Raw genomic sequence first — 26,699 nt, 5'->3', positions numbered from 1 at the left:
GGCCTCGCGGGCCCTGCCCACACCCAGGGCACCAGCCACCGACCCATGCACGCTGACGAGCCGGGGAGTCGGGAAGCTCCTGGGATCAAGCAAGAGGAGCCCCAATCTCAGCAAAGAAGCAGAAATGGCCTCGGAGGTCACCTTCAAAGCCAACAAGCTCCCTGCTGGGGAACCTGTGCTGTTGGCCCCCAAATCAGTGCCGATTATCAGATGCGGGAGTGAGCCCGGCAGGGTCAGAACCAGGAGGGGCTGAGCCAACAGGATCCTCGGAGACGGGGGTGGGGGGGGGTCCTCTCGCTCCACCCGGGACCCCCAGACACCGTGGCACCGAGGTACAGACGCCACCGCAGGTCTCTGTCTTAAGGATGCACCACGCGAAGGAGGAAGCCACGCAGACGCAGGACTAACAGGAAAGCACGGCGAGCGCACGGCTAAAGGAGGACACGTGGCTGGGGAAGGCGCTGGGACGTCACCACGGTTCTGCCTGCCCCGCTTTTCAAAGACAAGGCGCAGGGGGAGAAGCCTTTCCACAAACCCGTGGAAACAGACACAAGAGGCCTTCCGGGGGTGGAGCTGGGCACTGGGTAGATGCCCAATAAACCCCTCTAAGGGACCGAACGGGGAGAGGTGGCTGCTGTGGTAAAGGGGACACAGGTACAAACGGGCATAAAGACAGACCTGCACACGCTGTGTCCATTAATTTAAAGGAAAAAAAATTCAAGGCACGTCTCTGGTGGCCCAGCGGTCAGGACTCGGTGCTTTGTTTTTTTACTGCAGTGGACACCCAGGTTCAATCCCTGGTTGGGCAACTAAGATCCTGCAAGCCACAAGGCCACAAAAAGAGAAAAAAAGAATGGAAGGAAAGGATATTTTAGCAACGACAGGGTCCAACCCCTAACTTCTAGATGAGGAAAGAGATGCGGCAGCCAGCGGTCCCGGCCTCAGTGGGACCTGATCACGCTCAACACCTCACCATGAATTCCTCCTAAAACCCGGGGGCGAGGCTGCTCATGCACCAACTCTCTGCTGTCTGATCAGAGGCTCACTGAGTACTGGGGACCCACCTGCGTCCCTCCGCCCCCAAACACACACCGAGGCCCTAGCCTCCAGCATCTCAGAGGCAGGCTTCTCATGATGTGATTCAGTTCAGGATCATCAGGGTGGGGCCCTACGCCAATTAAGCCAATGTGGATCGTGTCCACCCTGTGAAAGGGCTGCCAGAGGGGGCCCGGCTGCAAGCCGAGCAGAGAGGTCCCTGAGGACACCGTGCCGGCTGGCACCTGCATCCTGGGCTTGCAGACCCCAGGACCGAAGGGAGAACAGACTTCTGCTGTTGAAGCCCCCCAGTCCGCGGCAGCTTGCCCCCAGGACATGAACACACGTTGGGGTGCAAGTCAAGGAAACTCGGCCATCGCTCCCATCGCTCCCAGGGGCTCACCTGTGAAGGACAGAGCTGGGGAGCGAAGGATGAGGACGTGCCCTGGCAACATCAAGACCCTGCTGAGGGAAGCCAGGGAGACACAGAAGGGCAAGCGCTCCGTGATTCCACTCCGGGGAGGCACAAGACGCGGAAATCCAGAGAGCAGGCTGGGAACAGTGGTGGTGGCCAGGAGCTGGAGTGGAGGAAAGGTGAGTTACTGCGTAATGGAACAGCTTCTGGCTGGAATGACAGAAAGTTCTAGAGATACTGATGGTTACACAACAGCATGAATGCGCTGAATGCCACTGAGCCGGACGCTGAAAAAAGATAAACACGTCAAATTGTGTTACGTATATTTTGCCAGGATGGGCTTCCCAGGTGGCTCAGCGGTAAAGAATCTGCCTGCAAGGCAGGAGATGCAGGTTCCACCCCTGGGTCAGGAAGATCCCCTGGAGAAGGAAATGGCAACCCACTCCAGGATTCTTGCCTGGAGGACCAGAGGAGCCTGGCGGGCTACAGTCCATGAAGTTGCAAAAAAAGTCAGACACGACTTACAGACTAAACAACAACAACGTTTTCTAGGATAAAGAAAAATCTGTCCCACGTCACATGAGTGACTCGTTTTAATTAAAGTGACTATATCTTTTTTCAGAAGGAAAAATCCAGCATGAATTAACCACCGGAGTTCTAATTCCAGTCAGGGTCAAGACCCCCAAAGGGCTCCTAGTTTATTAAATCCTCCACCACCTCCTGAGCCTTCATCTAAAAAGCAGACTCAGTCAAAACTCAGGCCTATTGTCCGGTAACTTGAGAAGAGGCCTGTCCATTCTCCGTGAACCTGGAACCCTCTGAAACCATGGGGTGGGCACAGGACCACAGGACTGCTGGCCAGGGAGGGGAGGCCATACTGAAGCCATAACGGGGCAGTGAGGGGCACTGAGCCCTCGCCCCACACAAAGCTACACCTCAGCTCCTTCCTCGGTGAACAGCCCAGAACGCTGCCTTCTGCCCCAAAGCAGAAGGCCATCCTTCCGAGCCAGAGAGTCCTTGTCCAGCTCCATCCAGAGTCCCTCTCCAGCCTGTCGATGACTTAAATGGTCTCGGACTCGGCCTCGTCCCCGGGAAGCAGGCCGCACTCAGGCTCAACCTGGAGGTGCCCACAGGCGCGGGCTGGTCTGTGAAGCTGGTGGAGGCCGGGCCAGGCCCGAGAGACCATTTTCTGCCCCACACACAGGCAGGCAGGTCACCGGTCCACTCAACAACCCAAGGGGAAAACAAAGCCATGATCGCGCTGACGATAACGCATCACCAGGATCCAAAGGGCAAATTCACCGCTTAATAGAAGCAGGAAGAAACAGAGCGGCCGCAGGCCGGAGCACCCAGGGAGACCGGGGGCACGCGTGGGGCGGGGGCGCCTCAGACCTCAGGAGGAAAGGTGCTGGCCGTGCGGCCTTTCTCAGGAAGGGGCGGCCCAAGTCCCAGAAAGGAATTTAAGGGACAAGGGTGGGCACAGCCGCCTTCCCACCTTCCTGACCTGGCCCCCGGGCTGTGTGCGTTCCTGCCTCCCAGTCCCTTTTAAGCTCCGGGGAGGGGGTGGGGGGGGCGTGCAAGGACCATACTTGCTCCTTCCACTCAGCGTGCACAGTGAGAGGGGTGGGCTTGCGCACAGCGGGACTCGCAGCTGGAAGGACCCCGGGACCTACCCAGCCCTGTTTTTCAGGGGCGTGAAGGGCAGCAGAAAGGACGGGGGGGGGGTGTCCGCGTCCCCGAGGGGGCCCGGAGGCCCCTCTGTCACTTCCTGGCGGCATCCTTATCTGCAGATGGGGGTGGGGGGGTCAGGCCAAGCTCCCGGGGGGACACGCGTGGAAGGGGACGGTCACCATTCCAGCTGCTTCCCTCCCCTCGGACACAGAAACTGCCGCAGCAGAGAACGAGGTGAGGGCCCCTCCATCCACGCTGGGACCCTCCCTACTGTCCCACGTCAGAGGTGCGGGCCCTGGCCGGCGGGCATCTAGGGAACACCGGCAAACCGTCGGGAAGGAGACAGATGGCCTGGCCCCGGCAGGTCCCTCCTTCACCTCCAGCCACACGCCTCAGGGCTCAGAGAAGCGGGCTGGGCAGGCTCCCAGAGCTGAAACTGCCAGGAGCTTCAAAACCCAACAGGAGAGACGACGTGGGACCCCGGAAGGCTTTCAGAGCAGGATTCACCAAGGGCCAAAGAAAGGGGAGGGGGTGGTCCGTTGTCAGATGACCTCCTCGGCTGGGAGCCCACCCTGCGTCACCCACAGAGCAGAGGCTGAAATCAGGCGAGGGGCTGTGAGCTCCGGAGATGGCCCGTGGGGAGGCCCTCCAAACACACCCCCTCCAACAGGGCCCCCCTCGCTGGAAACTCCCACCTCCCCCAACAAGAGAACACAGTTTCAGATGACAGGTCTCCACAAGAACCTCTCCTTTTCTCCTTTGTTGACAACGTTCACACGCACCCTCGCAGGTGCTGGGGGCCAACCCTAGCTGGCTCGCCTGTCCGACAGCTGGCCAGACGGGGCTGGTGCCCAGCAACCACATGGCAACCCTCCAGAACCCAGAGGAGCTGACCTGCCTGCAAAGCGGTCTTCTCACTACTACTGCCTCCCCCGCACACGAGGGGACTTGGGGGTGGAGGCTGGGCCCCGCCACAGGTCCCAGCAACACAGCACGGACAGAATCGGCAACGAGACGAGCCCAAAACAAATAGGACGGAGCGCGGACGGCAAAGAGGCCCCTCTACAGAGCCAAAAATCGCCTCATTTGTTTCAAGAGGGTTCTGACCAAAGAAGCACACACAACTCCATTGGCAGCAAAAGAAAAGTCAACGGAGCAGAAAACCACGTCAGCTCGGCAGGGACCGGGACTCCGAAAGGTTCCCAACTGCCTCGCCCCCAGCAACCCCAGATCCCTGTCCTGACTCCCATCACAAACTGCGCCTGGCTCTCGAAACCCAGTCCCATCAGCCTGGCGCCACACGGTGTCCGTACACAGCTGTGCACACGCGTTATACACACGGTCCTGCAGGTTTAATCTCGGGGCCAGGAGCTGGACCGTTGGCTCGGAGCCGAACGTAAGCATGGGTGGGCAAGGGGGACAACGGAGCGGGGGTGAGATACCCAGCAGTGAGGTCTCCCATCCAAACCGACAGATCAGCACGGGTGTGGCCCTGCTTCAGCCCCGGCTAGAAATCTTCAGCCCTGGCTCTTCGGTGGCCCACTGAGTCAGAACTGCCTGTGGCCTCCCTTCCTCCTGGTTTGTATTTTTCACCTGCTCTGACTTGCGCTGGGGCCGCTGGCCAGAGAGCGAACCCGACACTCCTCCGGCCTGGGAGCAGCTGGCATCCCGTGGGTTCCCCGGACGTGTCGTGGAACTCTCCCAGGGCAGGTGGCAGGGACTGCCCAAGACACGGATCAGTCCCCGCTGAAAGTGCCCACCCAGGTGGCAGAGATGACGACCCCCCCTCCCCCGGCCATCCCTGCTGCCCCAGGTGCAGGGCGAGGAGACGGCTGTCCAAGGCGTTCCTGGCCCTGACCCACGGAGAGGAAACACGCTCACGAGAAAGCACAGGCTCCAGACCCGAAGAAAGGCGCCGGCGCCACCCCCACCATCCTGACACACGAGCCCTCCCACCCGCATCCCACTCCAGACGCTGGGAATCTGCATTCAGGGGGAAAGCAGGGATGGCGTCTGTTCAGGTGGGGGAACGGGCGCGAATCCTTCCAGCCCACCACTGTCACTTGAGAACCACTCCACAAAGTACCTACCTGTCCCCACACCCCCGACCTCTCAGGTGTGTGCCCACCAGGCTGGCAGAGGCACTTACCCACGTCTGCGTGGAAGGCGCCGTCCTGAGGCAGCCTGCCGGACAAGCTGTCCCCATCGCTAGGCCAGATCTGCCCCGTCTTGCGGACGCCCACGATGGTGGCCTCGGACACCACGACGGGGCCCTGCCGGCGCCGCTGCTGGCACTGGGGCGTCGGGGGGCTGCTGCTGTCGAAGGACTGCTGGGAGTTCTGCGAGGGCGAGCGGCTCTTGTCCCGGAACGGCCGGTAGGTGGTGGGGCTCGGGGACACGCGGCTGGACTGGCCGGAAGAGAAGTCCTCCTCGCTGGACGTGAGGTTCTCGTTGGAGCTGCAGTCCGGCGTGTAGCCGCCTCCGCTGTCCTCGAAGCTCCGTGGGGAGTAGGACCTCCGCGGCCAGGTAAGGCGCTTCTCCTGCTCGGAGGTGCTCTGGCTGCGCTGCAGCGAGCCCTTGGCCTCCCCTTCCACCATCATGCCCCCGACGTACATGCTCTGGTACGGCTGGTACTCCAGGGGCGGCCAAGGGGGCCTGCCGCTGCCGTTGGCGTTGATCAGGTTGTCCTTCAGGAAGCGTGGGTTCAGCTCGACGTCCTCATAGTCGCCGTCAAGGCCGCCGCAGCCGCTGCTCTCGGAGGCGCGCCCGCGATACGAGGGCCTGGGAGTGTCCGCGGGGCCCGGCCCGGCGCCCTGCTGCTGCGACTTCTTGCGCTCCATCTGCATGGCCTGGCTGCCCAGGGAACTGATGCGGTCCGACACGTCTTTGTCGTTGACCTTCACCAGGCCGCGCTCGTGGTGGAACTCGACGTTCACGTAGAAGGGCTTCTCGGCGTCCGCCGCCGCCGCCGCGGGCTGGCCGGGGCCCTTGCGGATCCTCTCGAAGTTGGAGCGCAGCGCCGCCACGCTGGTGGGGGGCCCGCGGTCGTCTCGCTCGGCGGCAGCTGCGGGCCCGGGCCTGCGCGCGGCCGCGGGCCTGGCCTTGCCCGGGGAGCCCTCCCCGTCGGGCCGGGCCTCGGGCTCCTCGGCGGCCGGCGGGTCGGCGTCCTCGGCAGGCGCGGGCTGCGCGCGCGGGGCGCGGGGCTCCGCCGCGCCGTCGGGGGGCTGCGCGGCGCGCCGGAAGCCCCAGCGCTGCCGGTCGTAGCTCTTCTTCTCCTTGGCCAGCAGCGTCTGCAGGTAGATCATGCGGAAGCGCTCCTGGTTCACCTCCTGCTCCAGGCGCCGGATGGAGGCCTTGCAGCGCTCCAGCTCCTGCTCGATGTCGCCCACCGAGCGCAGCTCCATGCGCGGCGGCTCCGAGTCCGGGAACTGCGCCTTCCACGCCTCGGCGAAGCCCACCGGGTCCACCATGGCGCGGCCGCGGTTCCTCACCTGCGCCGCCCGGTTGCGCGCGCCAGCGGGGCCGGCTTCAGCGACGGCGCGGCGACCTCGCCAGGCCCGGCCCGGGACGCCGGGCGGCCCCCATGCCCACGGCGGGGCGGCGACGGCGGCGGCGGCGCGCGAACAATGCCCGCCCTCTCCCGGGCGGCAGGTGAGGCCGCGGCCGGGCGGCCGGCGCGCGGGGCGGGGCGCGGGGTGCGGGGCGGGGCGCGCGCGGGGGAAGGGCGCGGGGCCGCGCGCCCGCTATTGTGTGCGGGGCTCCCGACGCGCGCACGCGCGCGGGGCGGGGCGGGCGCTGCCTCTGCTCGGCCGGCCTGCTAGCCCATGGCCGCCGCCCGCGCGCCGCTGTCCTCCGGCTCCCGCGCCGCCGCCCGGCTCCCCGCGCTGCGCTCCGCCCGCCGCTCCCGCCGCTCTGTCGCGCGCCGCCCGCGCTCGGCGCCGCAGGAAGGGGCGGGGCGGGGCGGGGCGGTGGGCGGGGTCGCGGCGCGGCTGATGGAGCGATGGGGGGGCTCTTAAAGGGGCCGCTCCCCGCGCTGCGCTCAGCCCGCCAGCTCCTGCCGCTCTCTCGCGCGCCCCCCGCGCTCGGCGCCGCAGGAAGGGGCGGGGATGGGGCGGGGCCGCGGCGCGGCTGATGGAGTGGGGCGGGGCCTCTTAAAGGGGTCGCCACCCCTACCGCCCCCACCCCCCCACTCGGCCACGGCCCTGCTGGCGGCCCCAGCGCCTGGGGAAACTGAGTCCGGGACGGCGACTTGTGTACTCCCGGGGATAGGAGTCCCTGGATCCCGGCCAGCCGGGTGGCCTCTCGCTGGCGTCACTGGCGGAGTGCGCTCCCCAGCGGACAGGTCGCCCGGCGGTCGCCAACGGGCCTCCGGGCGCTGGGGTCCCCGGCGTGACGGCTGAAGCATCACGGAGAGGGTCCAAAGGAATCTCTCCACCGAGCCGCTCAGCACGCACGTCTCCCTTCCTGCAGCCCTGACTCAGAACTTATCTGTCATTTGCCTCCGAGGGGGGGCCCCGGCCTCCACTGGGCGCGCAGGGCTGGGGCACGATCCCGGCGGGCGATGAGACGGAGTCTGCTCCTGGTCCGCCGGAGAAGCCCCAAGATCTGACACACAGCGGAGTGGACCCTGGGGGTACAGTGGGGGTGGGGGAGGCCCGAGGGCCGAGAAGACCCCGACCAGCCTGCTGGGTGACTGGAAAGGAAATGGGATGTGTCAGCCGGAGACCCCGGCTAGAGGCCAGGGGCCTCCGGGCCACTCGCGCCTGCTCCCCCGGGCGTTAACGTGAGAACCAGAATGCACACACCCGCCTGCCCCCACCTCGTGAGGGTTCTCTTGCCCGCCCACCCCCCAGCTCAGGTGCCACCCGGAGTGGATGCCCTGACGTCTCATCTAGAGGGAACAGAGCCCAGGGCGGCCTGGCTGGGCTTCAGGTCTCTCCCCTGGCGGCTTGTGTGACCTTGGCAGTTCCCTTCCCTTCCTCTCTGAGCCGGTTTTTAGTCCTCACGTGGAACAGTGTTGTGAGCACCGTGCGGAAGCTGCCCCGAGGGGGGCAACCATAAAACCTGTGCTGTCCCTCCCATGACCGCCTTTCACGTTGGTGCCCTGGTAGCCTGGCAGGAAAAGCCCCAGGGGCGGTGGGAGCGGGGGCGGGGGAGAGGGGGGAAGGACTAGGGGGGGAAGGACTGGCAGACGCTTCCAGGCACGGCTCCCTGCAGGCGCTCCTGCGCTGGGCTGTATCCACCCTCGCGCTCCTCTGCCCAGTGCCAGGGCCCCCAGGGTAAAAAAGCCTGTTTTGCATCTGAGGAAAAAGGGCTTGAGGCCCTGACTTGGCGGCTGGCAGAGCCAGACAGGAACTCCAGCGGGGCTCACACCCTGAAGACCTCTTCTTCAAGTCGGGAGTAATAAACCTTGACCTTCCAGCACATGGGTCAGGGCAGCTCACCGTCGGCGTTAGTGCCTTCCTCAGGCACCCTCGCGAGTGGGTCTGGCAGAACCAGAACCCAGTGCCTCTGGAACCCCGTTCCCTGGCCGTCAGCAGGGAGAATCCCAAAAGCATAAACTGGTTTTTTTCCCCTTGCTGACAGGGTCCCTGAGTTTCCAGGGATACTTGTGGGTTCATCTGGGACAATATCATTAAGCAGCAGGGAAGAAAAGAATGCTTTGGAGGGGGCAGAGCCGCTGCATCTGTCAGTGGGGTGTTCCTCTCTTTGGTTTGTAGGCCCCCAACTCGGCCCCACCTTAAATTTGTGTGCGTGAGCAAGCCGACGTTGCAAACTGACACTGTTCGGTTTGGGTTTGTACGCTCTGTTCTCTTGGCAGAGCAAGTGGCTTTCCGGGCACAAGGACACTGCAAGATAGCGGCTATCTCCCCGTGGGACAGCTTCTTCTGGCCCCAAGGACATTCCTCCCCTCCCCGGAGTCTTCCCTGGAAGCACCCCGGCCCTGGGTCTCTGCTCCTTCCCCGAGGAGCTTTCTTATCATCCCTCCCTCCAGAGAAAGGGAGGGCGGAGGAGGAACGTGGGATCTATATCCATTAACGCGCTGCGATCCCCACTCAGTGTCTGTTCCGAGCTAGATCTCAGCTTCCGAGGACAGAGATCCGTCTTGTCCCCCAGCGAACCCTCAGTGCTTGCGACATGATAGGTGCTCAGTCAGTCCTGCCCCGGGGCGGGGGGGGGGGCGGGATGAGCGCACGGGAGGGAGGAAGGGGTGGGGCAAAGCCAGGCCGCGGCCGAGGTATACGAGCTGTGGGAGTGGACATCCAAGAGGACGCAGAGGTCTGGGGAAGGCTGGCCGGTTGGGGCGACGTCTGAGCTGGTCCTGGAGTTGGAGACGGACAGGCAAAAGGGGGAGAGTTCAGAGGTCCGGGTGTGTTTGAGGAACAGCTGGGTTGGGGCCAGGCTGGCGTGGACTGCAGGAGGTCCGATCTGGGGTTTCACTCACGAAAACCATCACCACCATCGGTTAACAAGCGTTTCCATCACTCCCGACAGATGGTTTTTCCATCTAAAAACTAAAATGGGACAGGAAGGTGGGATTGTAGGTGCTATTTCCCCCTTTCCACTTCCATCATTCAGGGACATGGTTGTGTGGTTCTATAATTCATTTCAAAATTTCAAAATCTCTCTCTCTCACACACACACACACACAAACACACACGCCCTCATGTACCCTCAGCAGCAGCCCTAGGGGTCCTTGAACTCAGGACCAGGCTCTGGCAAGCCCCTCCCCAAAGGCTACCTGGTCCCTTTGCTGCAATGAGCCGCTGGGACTCAACAGCCCCCTCTGCTGGACAGAAAGCAGAACTTCCGATGCCTCAGAACCCCGGGGATGGAAACCACCCGAGAGCCAAGGGAATGTGACGCTGGAGTATCATTTGACCATCAAAGAAAATGCAGTACCAATGCATGCTGAATATCCACGAACCTTGAAAGCATTATGCCAAGTGAAAGAAAGCAGGCATAACAGACCACATATTGTATGACTCCGTTTACATGAAATGTCCAGAACAGACCACGCCTATGGAAACAGAAAGGAGGCTGGTGGCCCCCTGGGGACGGGGGATGGCGGCGTGCGGAGTGGCTGCTCTGGTCTCACACAGCAGTAGGGGGGGCTGCGTTTTGCTGCTTCTCTGCTCTGTGTGTGCCCTCATCCCCCCCAGCTCTGGGGGCCAGAGGAGGGCTCCCTTCAGGCGGGGATGTGGCCACATGACCCCCCAGCTGTCATCCATCATCCTTCAGCCCCAGGGAGCTGCAGGCAAGACTGGAAAATGGGGGCGATCGATACAGCTGTCCTCTAGTCCTGCCCATGGCGCTGTGTTGGAGGGCGCCTGACGGGGCGCCTCCTGCAGGCCCCTAGCCCTGGCCCACAGTGGGGAGTGGGTTTCTGCAGGACTTCGCTGGCCCAGGGGCTCCGAGTGAGCGAGCCGTGGACCTTTCCTCCCCTCTTGGCTGGAACTCCCCCACCTTCTGCAGAATCAATTATTGATGAGGCCCTGCAGTGGGGGGTGGGGGTGCAGATCCCTGTGAGCACCCGCACTGCCGTTCCCAGCCTCAGCGCAGAGGCCGGGACAAGATGGGCTGGTTCCTGAAGTCCCGGCTGGTGACACGGTGCGGGCCGTGGCTTCCTGTGGTCAGACCCAGGGCACCCTCAGGCGGGGGTGAGGGGGGTGCCACCCTTCCGTTGGGGACCAGGGAGCGGCTTGTGGATGGGAGGCCCCGCCCTGCTCCCTCCTGGGGGTGCAGGCTCAGACAGGTGGCCGGTGGCCCGGAATGCCAGGGGGTGTCTGGATAAGGGGGTGGAGGCCTGGAAGGAGGCTGCAGGACCACACGCTCCTCCCCATCCGCCTGACATACGGGGAGTGACGGGGAGGCCGCGGCAGATGGCAGAGGAGCCCCGGGGGCTGCTGGGCAGGGGTCGTGTCGTCTCAGGGCCCCCAGCTCCCCGGCCCTGTCTCCAAGAAAACTGGAAGCTCAGCGGACGAGGGTCCTCTCTGAGCTGTGGCTGCTTCTGAAAGCTCCCACGCCCCACACCCGCTCTTGTCTCTGCCCTGGGCCTCCTGGGTCCTGAGTGCCCCCTGCAGCTCACAGGCTGGGAACGCCCTCCTCCCCTGACGCCCCTCAGGTTTCCATCTGTGTAGCTGTGAGGGGAGCGGGTCCCCCGCCCATCGCCACGTCCCCATACCTACAACTCGAGTGACCTCAGGCCTCCGGCGCACGCGGCCAAGGCCCTCGGGAGCGCGGTGCCTCCGGGAGGTGCCCACGTCCTGTCACCAGGCTGAAGGGGGCTCTGGACGCGTCCGAGGTCCCCGTTTCCCGGAGACGCCTCTGAAGCACTTGCGCGCAGCCCCGCATCTGCACCTCAGATCTTCAGTGTCTCTGTGGACTCGTGCGATCAGTGGGCCCACAGCCGCTTCGGAAGAAACGCCAAAACAGCCAGACACACACGGGGGCGACAGGAGGAGAGTTTCCCAACAGGCCGCTTAGAGGGCTGGGCGCACACGAGACAGCGGTCCTGGCTCAGGGGCCGGTGCCAGCCGACAGAGTGCCTGGAGGGTGGGGCAGGGAGCCAGGAGGGTGCCAGCCCGCCTGAGCAGTCTCACCCCTCCCGACACTGTCCCTTGTGTGCCCCAAACCCAGTCCTGGCGCAGCCCCAAGGTTGGGTCTGGTGGGCCAGCCCACAGGGGGCACAGCTAGGTCTCTGCGGGGAATCCTGAGGGTGGAAAGCTACCACTGTGAGGACCATCACTTCAGTGAAAAGAAGTGAGAAGCCGACTGTCCCAGGGCCAGATGGGGTGAACGGACTCTGGCCCGTCTGCAGGAAGTCAAATCTGCAGCCCTGAAGGGACACGCAGGCTCGCCCAGCCTGGGAGGAAGAAGGCCGCCCGGTGGGCTGGGAAGAGGGCGTGCCGGTTTCACAGCAAACAAGGGTCGCGCCCTGCAGGAGCAGGAGGCCTGCGCTGCAGACAGGGTGGCTTACGTCGGGCCCGCGGGGGGCGCCTCCTCGGAGGCAGAGCCCTGTGCTGCCCCTTCTGGGCGCATGAGCTTCCTGCGGGGGTGCTTTATGCAAAGGAGGACCCTCCATCTATGAAAAGGAGCGCTGACAACGTGGGGAAGGGGGAGGGAACAGAAGATGCGGTGTCCCCCGGCCGCTGACCACCGGCTGCCAGAGAAACGCTCACGGTCCACGAGGAGGGAGGCCAGACGTGCCACCTGCCTGTGGCCGTGGAGGGGGAGCTCAGCAGGCCCCGTGGAGGAGCCCCACGAGGGCCTGGAGCAGGCCGGGCACTCTGGGTGGGAGCTGGGGAGGGGAGGCTGGGGGCACCCTCCTGTTCCGGGGGTCAGGAGGGCCGTGGAGACGGGGAGCCTGCCTGCAGGTGCTGGAGGGCCTCCGATGTGATGCAGACTCGTGGCGCCATCACCAGAGTCCCTGGAGAACTGCATGCGGCACCTTCTGGTCCCCAGGGGAGTGGGAGAGGGGCCAGGAGGTGGGCAGGGGTGGGCACTGGCCCAGCAGAGTCTGAGGGACAGCTGCCAGTGTGTGTGGGGGGGCAGTGTCATGAGCAGCGGCGAGTCACGGGGTGGGGGCGGGGCGGCTGGGCAGTCGTCTGCTCAGGGCACAGCCGGGGAAACTCATCAACCAGCTGGGCCAGGGGTGTGCGTGGCCCGTTCTGCCCATCCTCGGCCCCTGACCCAGTGGGCAGGATGCCACGGGTCACGGCGGAGCCAGAGGTGGCCCCTCGGCGGCCAGAGAAGGGACCCACAAGTCCGTGGCGGAGGGACGGTGGGCCGCCAGGCCCGGGGCTCCGAGGCCCGGCCCTGCTCGCAGAAGAGTCCGGGCCGGCAGAGAAACCGGGCTTTCCCTGGGCTTCCGCTGAGATGGCCCCTGAGATTAGGGGGACTCCGAGCTGACCCAGGAAGGCTGGGGAGGGGCCCGGGGAGCCCCGACTGTGCCCAGGGTCTAGGACCCGGGGGGCAGGGGTCCCTGCCTGCCATCCTGAGCCTCTGCCACCGGGGCTGATGGGAAACTGTCGGTGCGGCTGGCCTTCCAGCACGGGGCCCTGGGTGGCAATAGGGGCCTCCCCTGGCTCCCACCCCGCGACGGAGAGGAGGAGGCGAGGGGGGGCCCTGGGGCTCAGCGCGGTGGGCACTCTGCGTCCCCCTCTTTCACAGACGCACCACCAGCACGCCTCGTGGGGGGTGGGGAGGCCTCTGCCGCAGGCCTGGCTAACAACAACTCGGGCTGGAGGGCCTCCTGCTGTCCGGGGTCTCGGGTGGACGTCCCTCCATCCCTGCAGCAAGGGGACAAGTCACCTGGCGTCAACTGGGAACCTGAGCGGACGGCGGGAGGGCGTCTGAGCTGGCCGCCAGGCCGGGGGGTTGCAACCGGATGAGCTGGCCGCCAGGCCGGGGGGCTGCAACCGGAGGTCAGCGGGATGGGAGAGGGGCCCAGACAAGCTGGGCAGATGGTCAAGTCTCGGCAGAGGGTGGTGGACGCAAATGTCAGGCGCGAGCCCCTCCCTGTCCCGGGGGCCCCGCACGTACGGATGAGGCCCCCGCCGCCGACCTGCAGTGGGGCGCTGCTCCTCCGCTCCAAGTCCTGCAGTACCGAGCGCTCGAAGGCCAGGGCGGCCACGCGGCTGAAAAACGCCTTCACATTCTCCCCTGCGGGCATGGGACAGCCATGACCACAGCCACTTCTGCCCACACCTGCAGGGGCACTGTCAGCGGTGGGGGGAGTCGGCGGGGGTGGAGGCAGGACGCTCCCCTCTTTGTGCAGGGGACAGGCTCCCGGCCCGGCCATTAGCACTGGCTACTCCTGACAGCCTCTTAGCCTTGGTTTCCAGGCATCTAGTCTTTCAGTCGGGCTTTCCAGGTGGCGCTAGTGGTAAAGAATCCACCTGCCAGTGTAGAGACTTAAGAGTCGCGGGTTCAATCCCTAGGTTGAGAAGATCCCCTGGAGGAGGGCATGGCAACCCACTCCAGTATTCTTGCCTGGAGAATCCCATGGACAGAGGAGCCTGGCGGCCTGCAGTCCATGGGGCCGCAAAGAGTCAGACATGCCTGAAGCGACTTAGCATGCACTGTTTCAATCAATCGTGGCTGAACACCCGCAGGTCAGGTGCTGGGTTGTGCGGAGATCCCAAATGGGCCTGCTTTCTTGTCACCTTTTTGCATCCATCCGGTGGGCAGCCACGAGGATTAGAGCCCCTGGCCCCCACGTGGAGCCTTTTGTGCCTCCTTCTCCAGGAGGACAAGGCCACCCATCGGGGCACAGGGCCAGGTGCAGCCCTTGACACGCACACTGCATTTGTGCAGTTAACAACCTACACAACCGCACAAGGTGGTCCTGATTGGTCCATAGGGAGCTCTCTGGGAATGGGCTGTTACTCCAATAAGAGGGTGGGTTCTCACAGACCCGGAAGTGCCCTCAGGAAGGGGCAGAGGGAACTGGGCACGGCTACCACTTTGTGCCAGGCCGGGGGAGGTGGTGCTTCCACCCGCACCCTGGGCAGGTGTCCACAGTGGCCCCTCTCCTGGGGTAAGGACTCCGAGGTATAATTCCTGAGTCCCCACAGCCTTGGCGCCTGCGGTGCACCAGGCACCGCGAGCTGTTTCATTCCCCCCCAACCCCCTATTTGCGAAGTCTGTTCTTTGCTTCTGTGCGTTCCCTCCTTTTTCCTCAGGGCATCCTATGTCTTTTATCATAAAAATCATGTTTTGCATTAAAAATACAAGACTGACGGCATCGCCCCACTTCCGGGGTGAGGATGCTGAGGCTCAGAGATGCTGGGGGCTGCGGTAAGCGGTGCCCGTGGGTGGGGTCAGCTCCGGGGCCGGGGAACCAGTGAGGCCGGGGCAGAAACCGGGAGGGGTATGGGTGAGAGCTCGGTGGGGCCGTGACCGCTGCTCAGTGCCTTTTCTGAAGGCGGCGGGGGAAGGGAGGGACCCGTCCCTGGGCCCTTCCAGTGGGCATCTGTCCCGCGGGAGGCGCCCGGCCTGCAGGCGCTCAGCGGCGATTGGCTGAGACAGTGCGTGCTAAGTCGTCGGGCGGGGCCTCCCGCCTGCCTCGGGAAGGGGCGGGACGACGCTGCGGCTCCAGGTGAGGCTGCCCCTGCCTCCCTGAGGTGCCGGCCGGGACCCCGCAGGGACCTGCCCCCACAGGCAGGAGTAGGGGTCTCACTGGAGAACACGGGTGTGCCACGCCTCCCATCCACGGGCCGGGCCCCCAGTCCCCGATCGCCACGCCTCGGCGGCAGCCCCGCACCCACTCACCGGTCTTGGCCGACACGGACCAGTACTCAGCCTGCATCTCGTTGGCCAGGCGCACGGCCTCCGCCTCCGCCTGCTCGCACGCGGCCCCTGACTGGGGGAAGCGGCCCTGCTGACCCAGCACCCCCGTCCCCCCGGCCTCCCGTGGGGACGCCCAGGCTGGGCACCCGCCTGGAAGTGAGCCGGGTGATTCCTGGCGGGTCTGAGCTCCAGCGTCCCTCCGCGACTGGACGGGGCTCTCTGCAAATGCCCGCCTGGGCCCTGGGGGTCACCCTCTGCTCCGCGTCCCCGAGGCCGCTCACCAGCAGGTCCTTCTTGGTCCCCACGAGGAACAGGAAGCAGGCGCCCGGCTCGTTCTCCCTCAGCGCGTCCTCCAGCCACTGCCTGGAAGGTGGGCGACAGGCTGGGATGGACCCACCCCACCCCCAGCAGATGAGGGAGCCCGGAGCCCTCCAGGACCAGGGGGAGGGGGTGCCGGGAGGGGACGTGGACCGCACTGCCTGAGGGCATCTCCGGTGGGTACGGACACAGGAGCATCAGGGAGTCAGGGAGCCCCGCGGCGTCCCGCACCCTGGGTCCGTCCCGTGCTGCCACCAACGGGAGTGACCAGCCCAGCTCCCCTCACAGGGCTGCAGACGCAGCTGTGAACGTCCCAAACCAAAGTCAGGGGCGGGGGGCTCTGGCCCGTCAGCCGACGACCCCTGGCTCTCGCCCAGATCTCTGCCTGAGACAGCAGGTGCCCAGTTGTGTCCCCACACCTGGGGCCCAGGCGCAGTGAGGACGCCAGGCCCTTCCCCCCCAAACTGGTAAGGCTTTCAAGCTGACGGTAGCAGAGCCCTGAAGTCAACGCGGGCCGCTCTGTGCTGGCCGAGGGGCTGCGTATCTTGAGGGACAGAACGGCAGCTGGACCGTTGCTGGCCCGTGGGCAGCTGGTGCTGACTGGCCAGCCTGGTCTCTTGCATGCACCGTCGGGCTCCAGCTCCCGGCCCAGGTTTGGGGAGCCCTCCAGGCAGCCTCCCGGGCCCAGGGAGCCCAGGGGACTGCCGAGCCCGGACTTGCCTGGTGTGCTGCAGGCTCTGCACGTCGGTGAGGTCAAAGGCCGTGATGATCACTGCGCACACAGGGGAAGCCAGGGGAAGCCGGTGAGTGACGGGGAGGCAAAGACGGCGGGACAAGGGGGCTCCCACACAACTGTCCCGGGGGGCCCCTCAGGCGCGCAGCCCTGGACCCATGACATGGGGACCCAGCAGCCCAGCTGCAGTGGGGTCCAGGGAGGCAAGGTAAGCCCCCTGCCTCAAAGTTTCTCTGCCTCTGACGGCTGTGGGGCGCGCAGGGGAGGCCTGGACCGCTGAGAGGTCAAGCCGCCTCCCCGGCCTTGACACGCTGGGGACCGACCATGGCCACCTTGGGCGCTCAGGGTGGCCGAGGGGATTAAGCTGGAGCAGCGGTGGGAAAGCTCTTGGACCGACTTCCCACTGCTGGTGGCTGGGGCTGAGCAGCCGATGAGCAACAACCAGCTTCAGGGGCCCATGGCGGAGAGGCAGGCTCGGGGGCGGGGGCAGACCTGGCAGTGCCGCTCCCCGCCCCTCGACTCCTCATCACTGCCTGCCTGGTCCCACGTGCCCTGGGTGGCCGCACACGGAGATCATTCCAGAAGGGCAGGATGCAGGCCACCCCCTGCCCCGCCCTGCCCGGGGGCCAGGCGTGAAGGGGCACAGCGGTGAAGGTGGTGACCCTGGCCGGGCGGCTGCCTGCAGGGCTTATTCCCCGGGGGGCGCACACCAGCCCCCCACCCCGAGAAGAGGCCACAGTGGACGTGGCAGAGCTGTTATTCCAACCCACGGCCGGGGCGCTCGTGGTTTCCTGGTTTTGCTCTCCTGCAGCCTTAGTGGACACAGCGCTGAGTGGACGCAGCTGTGCCTTATCGTCTGCCTCTGGACGGGACACCTCGGACTTCGGGCCCCCACCTCCCACAGGAACCACTTTCCCTCGTCTTCCTGGTCTCAGTAGAGGGCCATGCTGCCACCGCCTGCCGCCCGGGAGGCGTGCCCAGTGCTGGGGTGCCCTCAGCATGGAGGCAGTGGGCAAGGAGCCCCGCTGGTCTCCACGGTGTGGGGGGATGGTGGGCACCTCCCTCTCCTCCCCTCTGGCCAAGCCCTGGCCCCTGCTCTTGAGCCGACCCGCTCTTGTCTGTGGGGTCTCTGCCCAAACACTCCCCACCCCGAGCATCTTTCTGAGCTGAAACTGCGGCTGAGACCTTCGGGGAGCACTCGCCACCCCAGGGTCCCCTAGAGCATGTGGTGTGGGTAAGGCCTGCCCAGGTCCGGCTGGAAGGCCAGGACTGCCCCCCACCCCGCTGTGCTTCCTCGGTGGCTCTCGGAGGACCCAGCTTCTCACGGTGAGCCCAGCGGGGAATTCACGTGGTTGAGGCCCCGCCAGTGGCGTCAGCTGGCCACTCACCCTGGGCGCCGCGGTAGTAGGCAGATGCAATGCACTTGAACTTCTCCTGCCCTGCCGTGTCCCAGCTATGCCGTGGCCGAAAGAGACGGAGACCGAGGGGCAGCAGGTCTAGCTGTGCTCGCGGGGCCTCAGCCAGCAGGCTCGTGGGAACCCCGGCGGGAGACCCAGGGCCCTTCCCGGTGACATGGGCGTCGGGAGGTGCCTGCTGCCAGCCCCCAGCTGCTCCTGATCCCCTCCCAGGGTGCGCCCCCCGTGGGGCAGGGAGAAGACAGACAGACCGAGAGAGGCAGGCGGAGGCGAGCAAGGGCGGGGGTGGGGGTATGTCCGGCCCCAGGAAGGCCTGGGGGCCACGTGACCTCCGCTAGAGCCTTGCACGCAGGGACCAGTTTTGGCCCCGTTTTCCAGGCGTGAACGGCGGCTCAGAGGCCTGAAGCCATGCTAGAAGCCATGCCTGGGCCTGGTGCACAGGGCCACAGAGGGACACGGGGTGCGTGGGGTAGGGGGTGTGGGCGTGCCTGGGGTTTGGGTCTGGGGAAGCGGGCAGCCCAGCCTCACACAGCTGGCCGAGGCCTCCTGCTCCCTTGCTGGGGCCTTCCCCAGGGTCTCCATGAAGCCCACCCACAACCATCAGGAGACACACAGGCAGCCGCCAGCAACTTACATCTGGAGGCTGAAGGGGGTCCCAGCGACCTCAAAGCGCTCAATCTCGAAGTCCACCCCGATGGTGGCCTTGTAGTCACGGTCAAAGACATTCTTGCAGAACCTGTGGGACCCAGAAGCTGTCAGAGTCCGCCTGTGGAGGCGGCAGGCCACGGGAAGTCTGCCCGCAGTGGGGGACCAGGTGGAGGCGGGCCATGGGGACGGGCCATGGGGACGGGCCACAGGCAGATGAGCCACTGGCAAGAGCTCCACGGGGAGAGGCTGCCGCAGCCGGAGGCCACAAGTGGGGGTCAGGACAGGGAGAGGCCCCGTGCCCGCCAGCAGGGAGGGTGGGCGGTGGGGCTGTGGAGCATGGGGCCACGGGGACCACCTGACCATCGCCAGGCTCCCGGGAGGCTGCACTCTCTGCGTCTCCCCAACTTCCTGCACTCCCTCCCACGGCCACACGGTCTCCCGCTGTGACCTGGGACTGGACCTCCTAGGCAGGCCTGACAGCGGTGCTGGGAGGGGCGGCCGGCCGCGCACCTGTGGATGAGGCTGGTCTTGCCCACGTAGAGATCGCCGACCACCACCGCCTTGGAGAGCCTGAGCCTGTGAGGGGCACGGCGTGGTCTCGCAGGCGTGGTCACGAGGGCATCCTCATGCACACGGGCCCCTCCTCCCCTGTGGTCCCCACTCGTGATGGGGACAGGCCCCCCGTGAGACACTCTGCAGTGTGTGCCCCCTCGCTGGCCCTCAGAGGGGCGGAAGGCCTGCCTTTGTTCTGGGGCCTCCGCACCCCCGACCCCACAGGACCCACATCCCTGTCGTGAGAAGCAGAAATGTGCACCACGGGAGGCTGAGTCTTGGGCTGAGGGGCAGGCCTGGTGGGGACTCAGAGGAGGCCCCGGGGCCCCGACACTAAGGCTGAAGCCCAATGGAACAGCCGCGCTCAGACCTCAGGCACCGGCCTCCCCAAGGGCAGAGATGTTCCTGCCGCAGGTGAGGCGGGATGACCGGCCCGATGGTCTCCGGGCCAGACGGGGCAGCACCCGCGCAGTCTGCTGTCCGAGGCTCGCGTCTGCTCCACACACTCAGGCGTGCGCTGGGCTCGCCCCACCCTCCCCCCTGCGGAGGCAGCGCTCACCCCACAGTCCCCGTGTTCCCGCGCTGGCAGGCGGCGCTGACCTGCCCGTGGAAGTGCTCCCGGAGCTGCAGGCAGGCGGCGGGCGTGTACCACTGCAGACAGACAGACGGACAGGTGGGCACGTCCCCCTGTGGCGCTCCCAGGCAGGAGCTGGTGGCTTACTTCCCAGGGTCGCCTCCCTCCCCTTCCAAGCCTCCATCACGTTCATCCTTGTCAGCACCTCACGAGGCTCTAGGGCTCTGACGCTCCAAGGAGCCCAGGCGGGGGGTGGGGGGGACCCAGAGAGCTGGGTCTTGTCGGGGGAAGGGAGCTGTGCCCTTGCTGTGGGCATGTCACACCTCTGTCCCCTCCGGTGAGAGGAGGGGTGGGCTGTAAGGACCCTTTTAGCACCAAGACCCTCCTACACTTTCTACGAATCTCTGATGCATATTCGTGCATGGAAAATGTCCTGGAAAGTACTTGCGTCGTCCACATTTTTCGGAAGGCAGGACCGAATAGTGGCCCAAGAGCAGGGACCCTCAGGTGCTGTGTAACCCTGGGCAGTTGCCTCACGTCTCTGAACTTCAGTTTCTGCATCTGGAAACCCTCCGAGACTTGGGGGCGTGAATGAGGTCGTGTTTGTAAAGCCGCCAGCGCAGAGCCGGCCTGGCACATACATACTGGGTGCTCAGCAAAGACGCCCTGACACTCGGGGAATGCACGTTTGTTCTATGCGCTGAAAAAAAAAAATCGTATTAAACGGAAAGTGAAACAGAGTGAAAGTCGCTCAGTCGTCTCCGACCCTTTGCGACCCCATGGACTGTAGTCCCCCAGGCTCCTCTGTACGTGGAATTCTCCAGGCAAGAATAGCCACTCCCTTCCTCCAGGAGATCCTCCCGACCCAGGGATCGAAGCTGGGTATCCCGCATTGCAGGCAGACTGTTTACCCGCTGAGCCACACGGGAAGCCCAAACAAACGGAACGCGCCCATCAGGTTTTGCGGCCCGATTGGCCGAGGCTAAGTGGGCGTGGCCTTTCGTGGGCCTCGCCTCGTTCCGCCGCTGCGCTCTGCCGAGTCCCCAGCCGCCTCCGTGGCCCGTGGCCCGCGGCCCGCGGCTCTCTGCCCTGGCCCACCTGCCCCCTCGGCCCCGTGTGACCGCACCAGGGCAGCGGGGAGAGTGAAGGAGCTTTGCAGAGGGCGAGTGCGGGGCCTCATGGAGCCCATGTCCTCACCTGTGAGGTGGGGACACTCTCACAGCGCCTCTTGGTCTGCGGGCTGCCGGGGAAAGCGGGCAGCTCAGGCAAGCGCTCAGCCCAGGGCCACGGCCAAGCGGAGGCGGGTGGGCCCTCTTCTCTGGAAGGCTGGCTGCTTTTCTGTCCGCTTCTCTCCGTGTCGGCATCAAGTCGCAGGGGGAGTGGGGTGGGGGGTACGGCGCGACCAAGACACGGCGGTCAGTAGAGGGGGCCCACCAGTAGTCCAAAAGCAGTAAGGAATCTGGCCGTGCGGTGCGGCAGGAGGAAAGGCAGCCAAAACCCGACACAAAGAAATGTAGTTCAACTGGTGATGGTAATAAGCCAATGCAAGGACACAGCCTGGTGCCGGCCAAGAAGAGGAAAATGGTAGAAACGTTGGGGAAAGAAACAAGAGACCAGAAGCAGAAAGTAAGAACGGTGTAGTGGGTCCCAGATTCCTCCTAAGAGAAAAACTTTTTCACATGTACTTTTTTTGTTGTCCTGAGAAAAAGCTAGGCATTTCTTCTTTTCAAGAAAACGTACAGCTGAAAAATCACTTTCAGGTGTGTGTTTTTTTTTTTTTTAACAGTGGTAAAACTTCCTGAGAGGCAATATTAATTCTATATCACGTTGATATATAGTAGGTTAATGCATAATATGGGCTTCCTAGATGGCTCAGTGCCAAAAAAATACACCTGCCAAGGCAGGAGATGCGGGTTTGATCCCTGGGTCAGAAAGATCCCCTGGAATACGAAATGGCAACCCACTGCAGTATTCTTGCCTGGAAAATTACATGGATGGAGGAGCCTGGCAGGATACAGTCCACGGGGCATAAAGTTAGACATGACTCAGCGACGGAGCACGCACGCACACCACTTGGGGTACAGACTAGAGAAGTGTGCTAAAGAAGGCTGGGGGGCCCTGCACACGGGGAGACCCGACATGTGGGGTGCAGGAAGGACCGGCCCGCCTGACCGCAGACTGCTCAGGTCCGAAGTGCTGAGGCCCCTGGGGCGCAGGATAAACCTGGCCACAAGCAGATGGCAGATAATCTCACCTTCTGGGGGAGCAGGGGTGCCCCAGGCTGCCTCCCAGGGTGGGGGAGAGTCAGAGCTTGGAGTCAGCCGTGGCCGGGTCAAGTCTGGGCTCCCCCACGCACAGCTGTGTGACCTCAGGCAGGCAGCCCTCCCTACCTCTCTGAGCCTTGCTGTCACGCTCTGTAACTGAGGTCCTTCATCCCCTGAGGCCTGTGCCATTCACCTTCCTTCTTTCGGCTCTTCAACCCCTGCATCCCTGGTCACCACGGACAAGGGGAGCAGTTGCTGGGCCTCTGATGAGATGGGACGTCTTTCGGGGGCCACCCACCAGTCAGAGGCCCCAAGCCTTTCTCTGTGCGAGTTGGAGACAGAACTCGGAAGGGAGGAAGCAGGAGAAGGGGAGGAAGAATCAGTGCAGACCCCAAACAGCCACAGTCTACCCTCCTTCCCCCACTGGCCTGAGCACAGATTTCAAGACCCAAAAGGGAGGATTTCTCCCGCACATAGGGCGGTGACCGTGGATAGCAGGATCTCAAGCATGCTTCCAGGTACTCTGCATGTAGAAGCAAACACACATGTAGAAGTGTTTCTTCTCTTCTGCACATTTTCTCACATCAGGCACTCAAGCACTTACTTTGGCCCTCATCATCACGCATCAGCCTGAGAGGTACGAGGTTCTCCTGCGCCTGTATCAGGAAGCAGCACTTGCTGTCTAAGTGGCCCCCTCTCGAGGACATCGTGTTGTGTCTGACCTTCTGTGTTACAAATTGCTGCAGAACCTGGCCCTGAGCGGCGAGCAGAGGGTAGGTGGAGCCTCTGAAGGGCTGGGAGACACTGGTCCTCCCACGCACTTCAGGTTGTATGGATTTATGTCCCCTGCTGTGATTAAGGGAGAAGGCAGTGGCACCCCACTCCAGTACTCTTGCCTGGAAAATCCCATGGATGGAAGGGCCTGCCTGGTAGGCTGCAGTCCATGGGGTCGCTAGGAGTCGGACACCACTGAGCGACTTCACTTTCACTTTTCACTTTCATGCATTGGAGAAGGAAATGGCAACCCACTCCAGTGTTCTTGCCTGGAGAATCCCAGGGACGGGGGAGCCTGGTGGGCTGCCGTCTATGGGGTTGCACAGAGTCGGACACGACTGAAGCGACTTAGCAGCAGCAGCAGCAGCTGTGATTAAGACAGCTGTGAGCTTTCAGTAGGGACAGAAGGCAGAAAGGTAAGGGGTGAGAACCTTCGATTTGGTCTCAGGACATTGGAGGTACTGTTCGATAATGTAATAATAATTTTAAAATATTGGTTGATTTTCGTCTGGGTTGGGTCTTAGTTGCAGGCAGGATCATTGTGGCTCTGCTGGGCTTAGTTGCCCCAAGGCATATGGGATCTTAGTTCCAGGGCCAGGGATCAAACCCATGTCCGCTGCAGTGGAAGGTGGATTCTTAACTACTGGACCACCAGGGAAGCCCTGATAATGTAATAACTATAATGAGAAAAGCAGCAACCACAACCCGGGCAAGGGGGCTCCCATCTACCATGAACCAGGCGTCCAACGTGAGCAGAGCTATCCCTGTGGACCAGCAGCTCTGAGGGGTTGAGTAACTTGCCCAGGGTCACACAGCATAATGACACACAGGATTCACATCACCGTCTGACTGCAAAGTCTGTGCCCTTAACCTCCACGTCACACTGCCTTCTACTGTCACCTTTCACCTGCCGGCCCACCTTGGGCAAGTCACTGCCAAGCTTCTCAAGAAGTCTGCTAAGTACCTGGGGTCTATCATCGAGGGACTGACCTCCCCGATTCACCTGCCTTGCTTCCGGTGGTGAGCGAGGTGGGGAAAGCTGGGTGCGGGCGTGGTGTCCCTGGAGCAGTGCACACATCAAGGGCTGGCCTAAGGCCTCCCTACCTTAGGGAAGCTGGTGATGACGCGGTCCCGGCTCACAGAGGGCCCCAAAGGTGTCAGGGAGGACCTCATCCTTCCAGGAGTCCTGTGCCCCCAACAGGGGAAAAGAGGGTTAGGGAGCTGTGCGAGTCCCTAGGGATTCCCCAGAGTTGATGCTGAACACGGCAGAAGCTTTGAAAACAGTCCAAGCCTCCTTCTCTGTCAGGAGTGTCAGGGGCCATCTCCCCAATCTGCGAGCAGTGTGTGCTGGGGGCGGGGTTGCAGGCCTGCGGCCTGGCCTGGGAGAGCAGTGTCTTGCCAGGAGTGGCCCCTCCCTGAGCTCAGCGCTGGGCTCTGAGTGACTGCGGCAGAGCAGGGACCCACAGTCCTGGCAGAGGAAGTAGAGTGGGGAGGGCGTCCCCCGCTCCTGGCCTCTAAGGGATGAAGGCTCTGGGTGCGCCGGCCCTTAGGGTTCAGCCCACAACCCTCTCCCAGAAGCACCCCACCCGGCGCTGGGCCCCTCCCGCCGATATCCACAGCGCAGGGCCTCCTCCTCCCAGTCAGCGCCCTCCCCACTGGGTGGCCTTGATGGAGGCCTGTAGTCCTCCGCATCATATCTTCCCTCTCCAGACCAGCACTTGGGGGCCGGGGTGGGCGGTCAGGGAATGAGGAGGCCGGGGGGTCCTGGCCGCGTTCAGATTGTGCGATGAGAGGGTATCACGCGGGCTGGCGAGGGTGACACCCAAAGGGAGTCTGACTGACCTGCAGCCGCTGACGAAGCTCCCGGCGCTGCCTAGTCCGTGAGGGTCGGGAGGCCGCGATCACCATGGCAACGAGCACCACGCGGGACTCGCCTGCTTCCGACGAATCCTGGACGCTGGGGGCGGGGCTCACAGCCAAAAGAGTCCCGCCAGCGCCCTGCGCCGCGATCACCATAGCAACCAGAGCCTCGAGGGAGACTCCGGGACGCCGACCCAGCGCGGCGATCACCATGGCAACGAGGGTGGGGCCTAGTGGGAGGGGTCAGGGCGGCCAGGGGTGGGGCCTGGGCGCCAGGGGTGGGCCTGGGCGGGGCTGACCGGGGAGAGACTAGTGCGCCTGACTTCCTGACGTCACCATGGTGGGGGAGGGGATTAAGTGTTTATTTTCAAAATATGTCAAATATGAATTTTTTCTGGTTATCTAAATATTTCTTGTTTTGCTTTATATCTGGTATGAGATCCCTTGACTCCTTCCCGTCACATCCCATGTCTGATCTGTCAGTAAATCCTGTAGGTTCTACCCTGAAAAATTGACCAGTATCTTCTCTCTCCGTCTCACCTTCACTGAGCTCACGATGGTCCCAACCACCATCGTCTTCTCTCCCCTTAATTGGCCTCCCCACCTTCCATCCTGGCTCCTACCCTCTTCCCAATTCAGCAGTCCCCAGGGACCTTCGTTAAGACACAGATCAGATCATGCCAGTCCTCGGCTGCAAATCCTCCAATGCCTCCTCGTCGTCCTCAGAATATTAAAGTCTTTCCAGTAGCCCAAGGGGCCCCACGTGACTTGCCCCATTTCTTCTCTTAGCTCGCCCCCTACTGCTTCCTGTCTTCCCACCCCCACCCCCCACACGCTCCACTGGCCCCCTCGCTGTTCCTCCAACACGCCAGGCACCGGGGATGCTTGCTCTGCCTGTCTCCTAGGCCTGGAATGCCCTGTCCCCAGATAGCCAGGTTGCTCAGATGTCACCTCTAGATGAGACATCCAATTTACAAAAGCTGCATCCATCCAACCCCTTCTTCTGCTCTATTTCTCGCAGGCACTTCTCATTTTCTAACAGATTATATAACTCGCTGTTCGTGTGGACTGTCTGTCTCCCTCCACTGAGGGCAATGACAGCAGGGGTTCAGCCCCTCAATCGGCTGCATCGGCAAAATGCCTGCGCATGAGCGGCACGGAGTGAATGTTACATTAGTGAACTGAATGTTGCACTTAAAAAAGGAAGGTGGAGAACACTGTTTGAAGTGTGTTGCCATTACATTAAAAGGCAAATCATCTGGAGAAGGCAATGGCACCCCACTCCAGTACTCTTGCCTGGAAAATCCCATGGACGGAGGAGCCTGGTAGGCTACAGTCCACGGGGTTGGACACGACTGAGCGACTTCACTTCACTCCCTCCATACTTTATTGCTGGAGAAGGAAATGGCAACCCACTCCAGTGTTCTTGCCTGGAGAATCCCATGGACAGAGGATCCTGGCGGGCCGTGGTCCATGGGATCACAGAGAGTCGGACACGACTGAAGTGACTGAGCACGCACGAACTGATCTTCAGCGAAGAATTGGTTTATAGTAGAAGAGAGGGAAAGAAATAGCTAGTTTTTGTAGTATTAATTTTTTATGTCTCGAGTGTTTTAAAAAGATCTTAAAAGCCAAAGTGTCTTCAGAAAACACTTACGTAGAGAATGCAACTGATTTTCTTATTTACTTGGGTAAAGATTTTATATCCCACTAAATCATTTTCACCAGATAAAAACTTTAATATCCCTATGGAATATTTGTATACCCTGTAAAAATTATGTATCTTTTCTTCTGCAGAAATGTCATCACAAAGTCCAGCTACAGAAATTTGACAATATAGAAAATACTGTTCTCCAAATTAGTCTTATTAAACTAATGCATGCCACCTTTTCTGGGCATGCATTATTGTGATTTCTATCCTCAGGGACCACTTTTCCATTTTGACCAAAAAAAAAAAAATGAGATACATGGCCAACCTTTATGGATTAGGGCATTGTTTTTAGCATTTTTTGTGTCTGATGCAAATTATCTTTTTCAGAAGCAAAAATAACAGTGGCAAAGGCCAGTAAGAGTCCAGAATGTGTCATTCAGCTTCTATTTCTCTTTCCTCATCTATAGAACGAGGGAATTAGAGATGCTCTGACTC

At 62.8% G+C, this 26,699-nt stretch overlaps 2 protein-coding genes and 1 long non-coding RNA gene across 33 annotated transcripts in view; 1 reads left to right on the top strand and 2 right to left on the bottom strand.

The window, feature by feature from the left end:
- Positions 1-7,880, bottom strand: part of BCR (BCR activator of RhoGEF and GTPase) — a 96,566-nt gene extending 88,686 nt beyond the window's left edge. For 3 of the 6 annotated variants that reach the window (XM_081542102.1, XM_081542103.1, XM_081542105.1), the window contains exon 1: positions 5,271-7,034. In XM_081542102.1, coding sequence (XP_081398228.1) covers positions 5,271-6,591 — 1,321 coding nt within the window. In that variant the 5' untranslated portion in view covers positions 6,592-7,034. Of the gene's footprint in view, positions 1-5,270; positions 7,035-7,620 lie in introns of those variants that run through there. The other 3 variants (XM_081542106.1, XM_081542107.1, XM_081542104.1) reach the window with 2 other exon arrangements.
- On the top strand, positions 1,822-23,882 carry LOC145526470 (uncharacterized). The gene is made up of 2 exons (XR_014068917.1): positions 1,822-1,947; positions 20,454-23,882. It is a non-coding gene; the product is annotated as an uncharacterized LOC145526470 (long non-coding RNA).
- Positions 8,912-24,596, bottom strand: RAB36 (RAB36, member RAS oncogene family). 26 transcript variants are annotated; one of them, XM_081542125.1, is made up of 12 exons: positions 24,536-24,596; positions 23,798-23,879; positions 19,641-19,732; positions 19,040-19,105; positions 18,516-18,617; positions 17,855-17,919; positions 16,450-16,505; positions 15,697-15,774; positions 15,398-15,488; positions 13,667-13,786; positions 11,307-13,413; positions 8,912-9,636 (listed from the first exon to the last, which is right to left on the bottom strand). In XM_081542125.1, the coding sequence occupies exons 2-11, from the start codon at positions 23,864-23,866 to the stop codon at positions 13,349-13,351; spliced, it is 804 nt and encodes a 267-aa protein (XP_081398251.1). In that variant the 5' UTR covers positions 23,867-23,879; positions 24,536-24,596; the 3' UTR covers positions 8,912-9,636; positions 11,307-13,348. The 26 variants fall into 26 exon arrangements, with proteins under 26 accessions (XP_081398251.1, XP_081398248.1, XP_081398262.1 ...); XM_081542122.1 differs by having other exon boundaries at positions 15,697-15,778; positions 16,454-16,505; XM_081542127.1 differs by lacking the exon at positions 8,912-9,636 and adding an exon at positions 10,100-10,749 and having other exon boundaries at positions 11,307-11,670; positions 23,697-23,879.
- Positions 24,597-26,699: the final 2,103 nt, after the last annotated feature.

This window comes from Giraffa tippelskirchi, chromosome 11, assembly GCF_054371585.1.
Source record: "Giraffa tippelskirchi isolate mGirTip1 chromosome 11, T2T-mGirTip1v1.2.pri, whole genome shotgun sequence".
NCBI classification, from domain to species: domain Eukaryota; kingdom Metazoa; phylum Chordata; class Mammalia; order Artiodactyla; family Giraffidae; genus Giraffa; species Giraffa tippelskirchi.
This window is presented reverse-complemented; position numbering and strand designations above follow the sequence as displayed.

What these genes read in the sequence shown, in the direction of transcription:
- RAB36 (XM_081542111.1), bottom strand. Translation starts at nt 23,866, where the DNA reads ATGAGGTCCTCCCTGACACCTTTGGGGCCCTCTGTGAGCCGGGACCGC. An exon ending in TCATCACCAGCTTCCCTAAG is followed by an intron (nt 19,733 to 23,797) that starts GTAGGGAGGCCT and finishes GTCTGTCTGCAG; the next exon opens with TGGTACACGCCCGCCGCCTG. An exon ending in GGACCAAGAAGGACCTGCTG is followed by an intron (nt 15,489 to 15,696) that starts GTGAGCGGCCTC and finishes CGCTTCCCCCAG; the next exon opens with TCAGGGGCCGCGTGCGAGCA.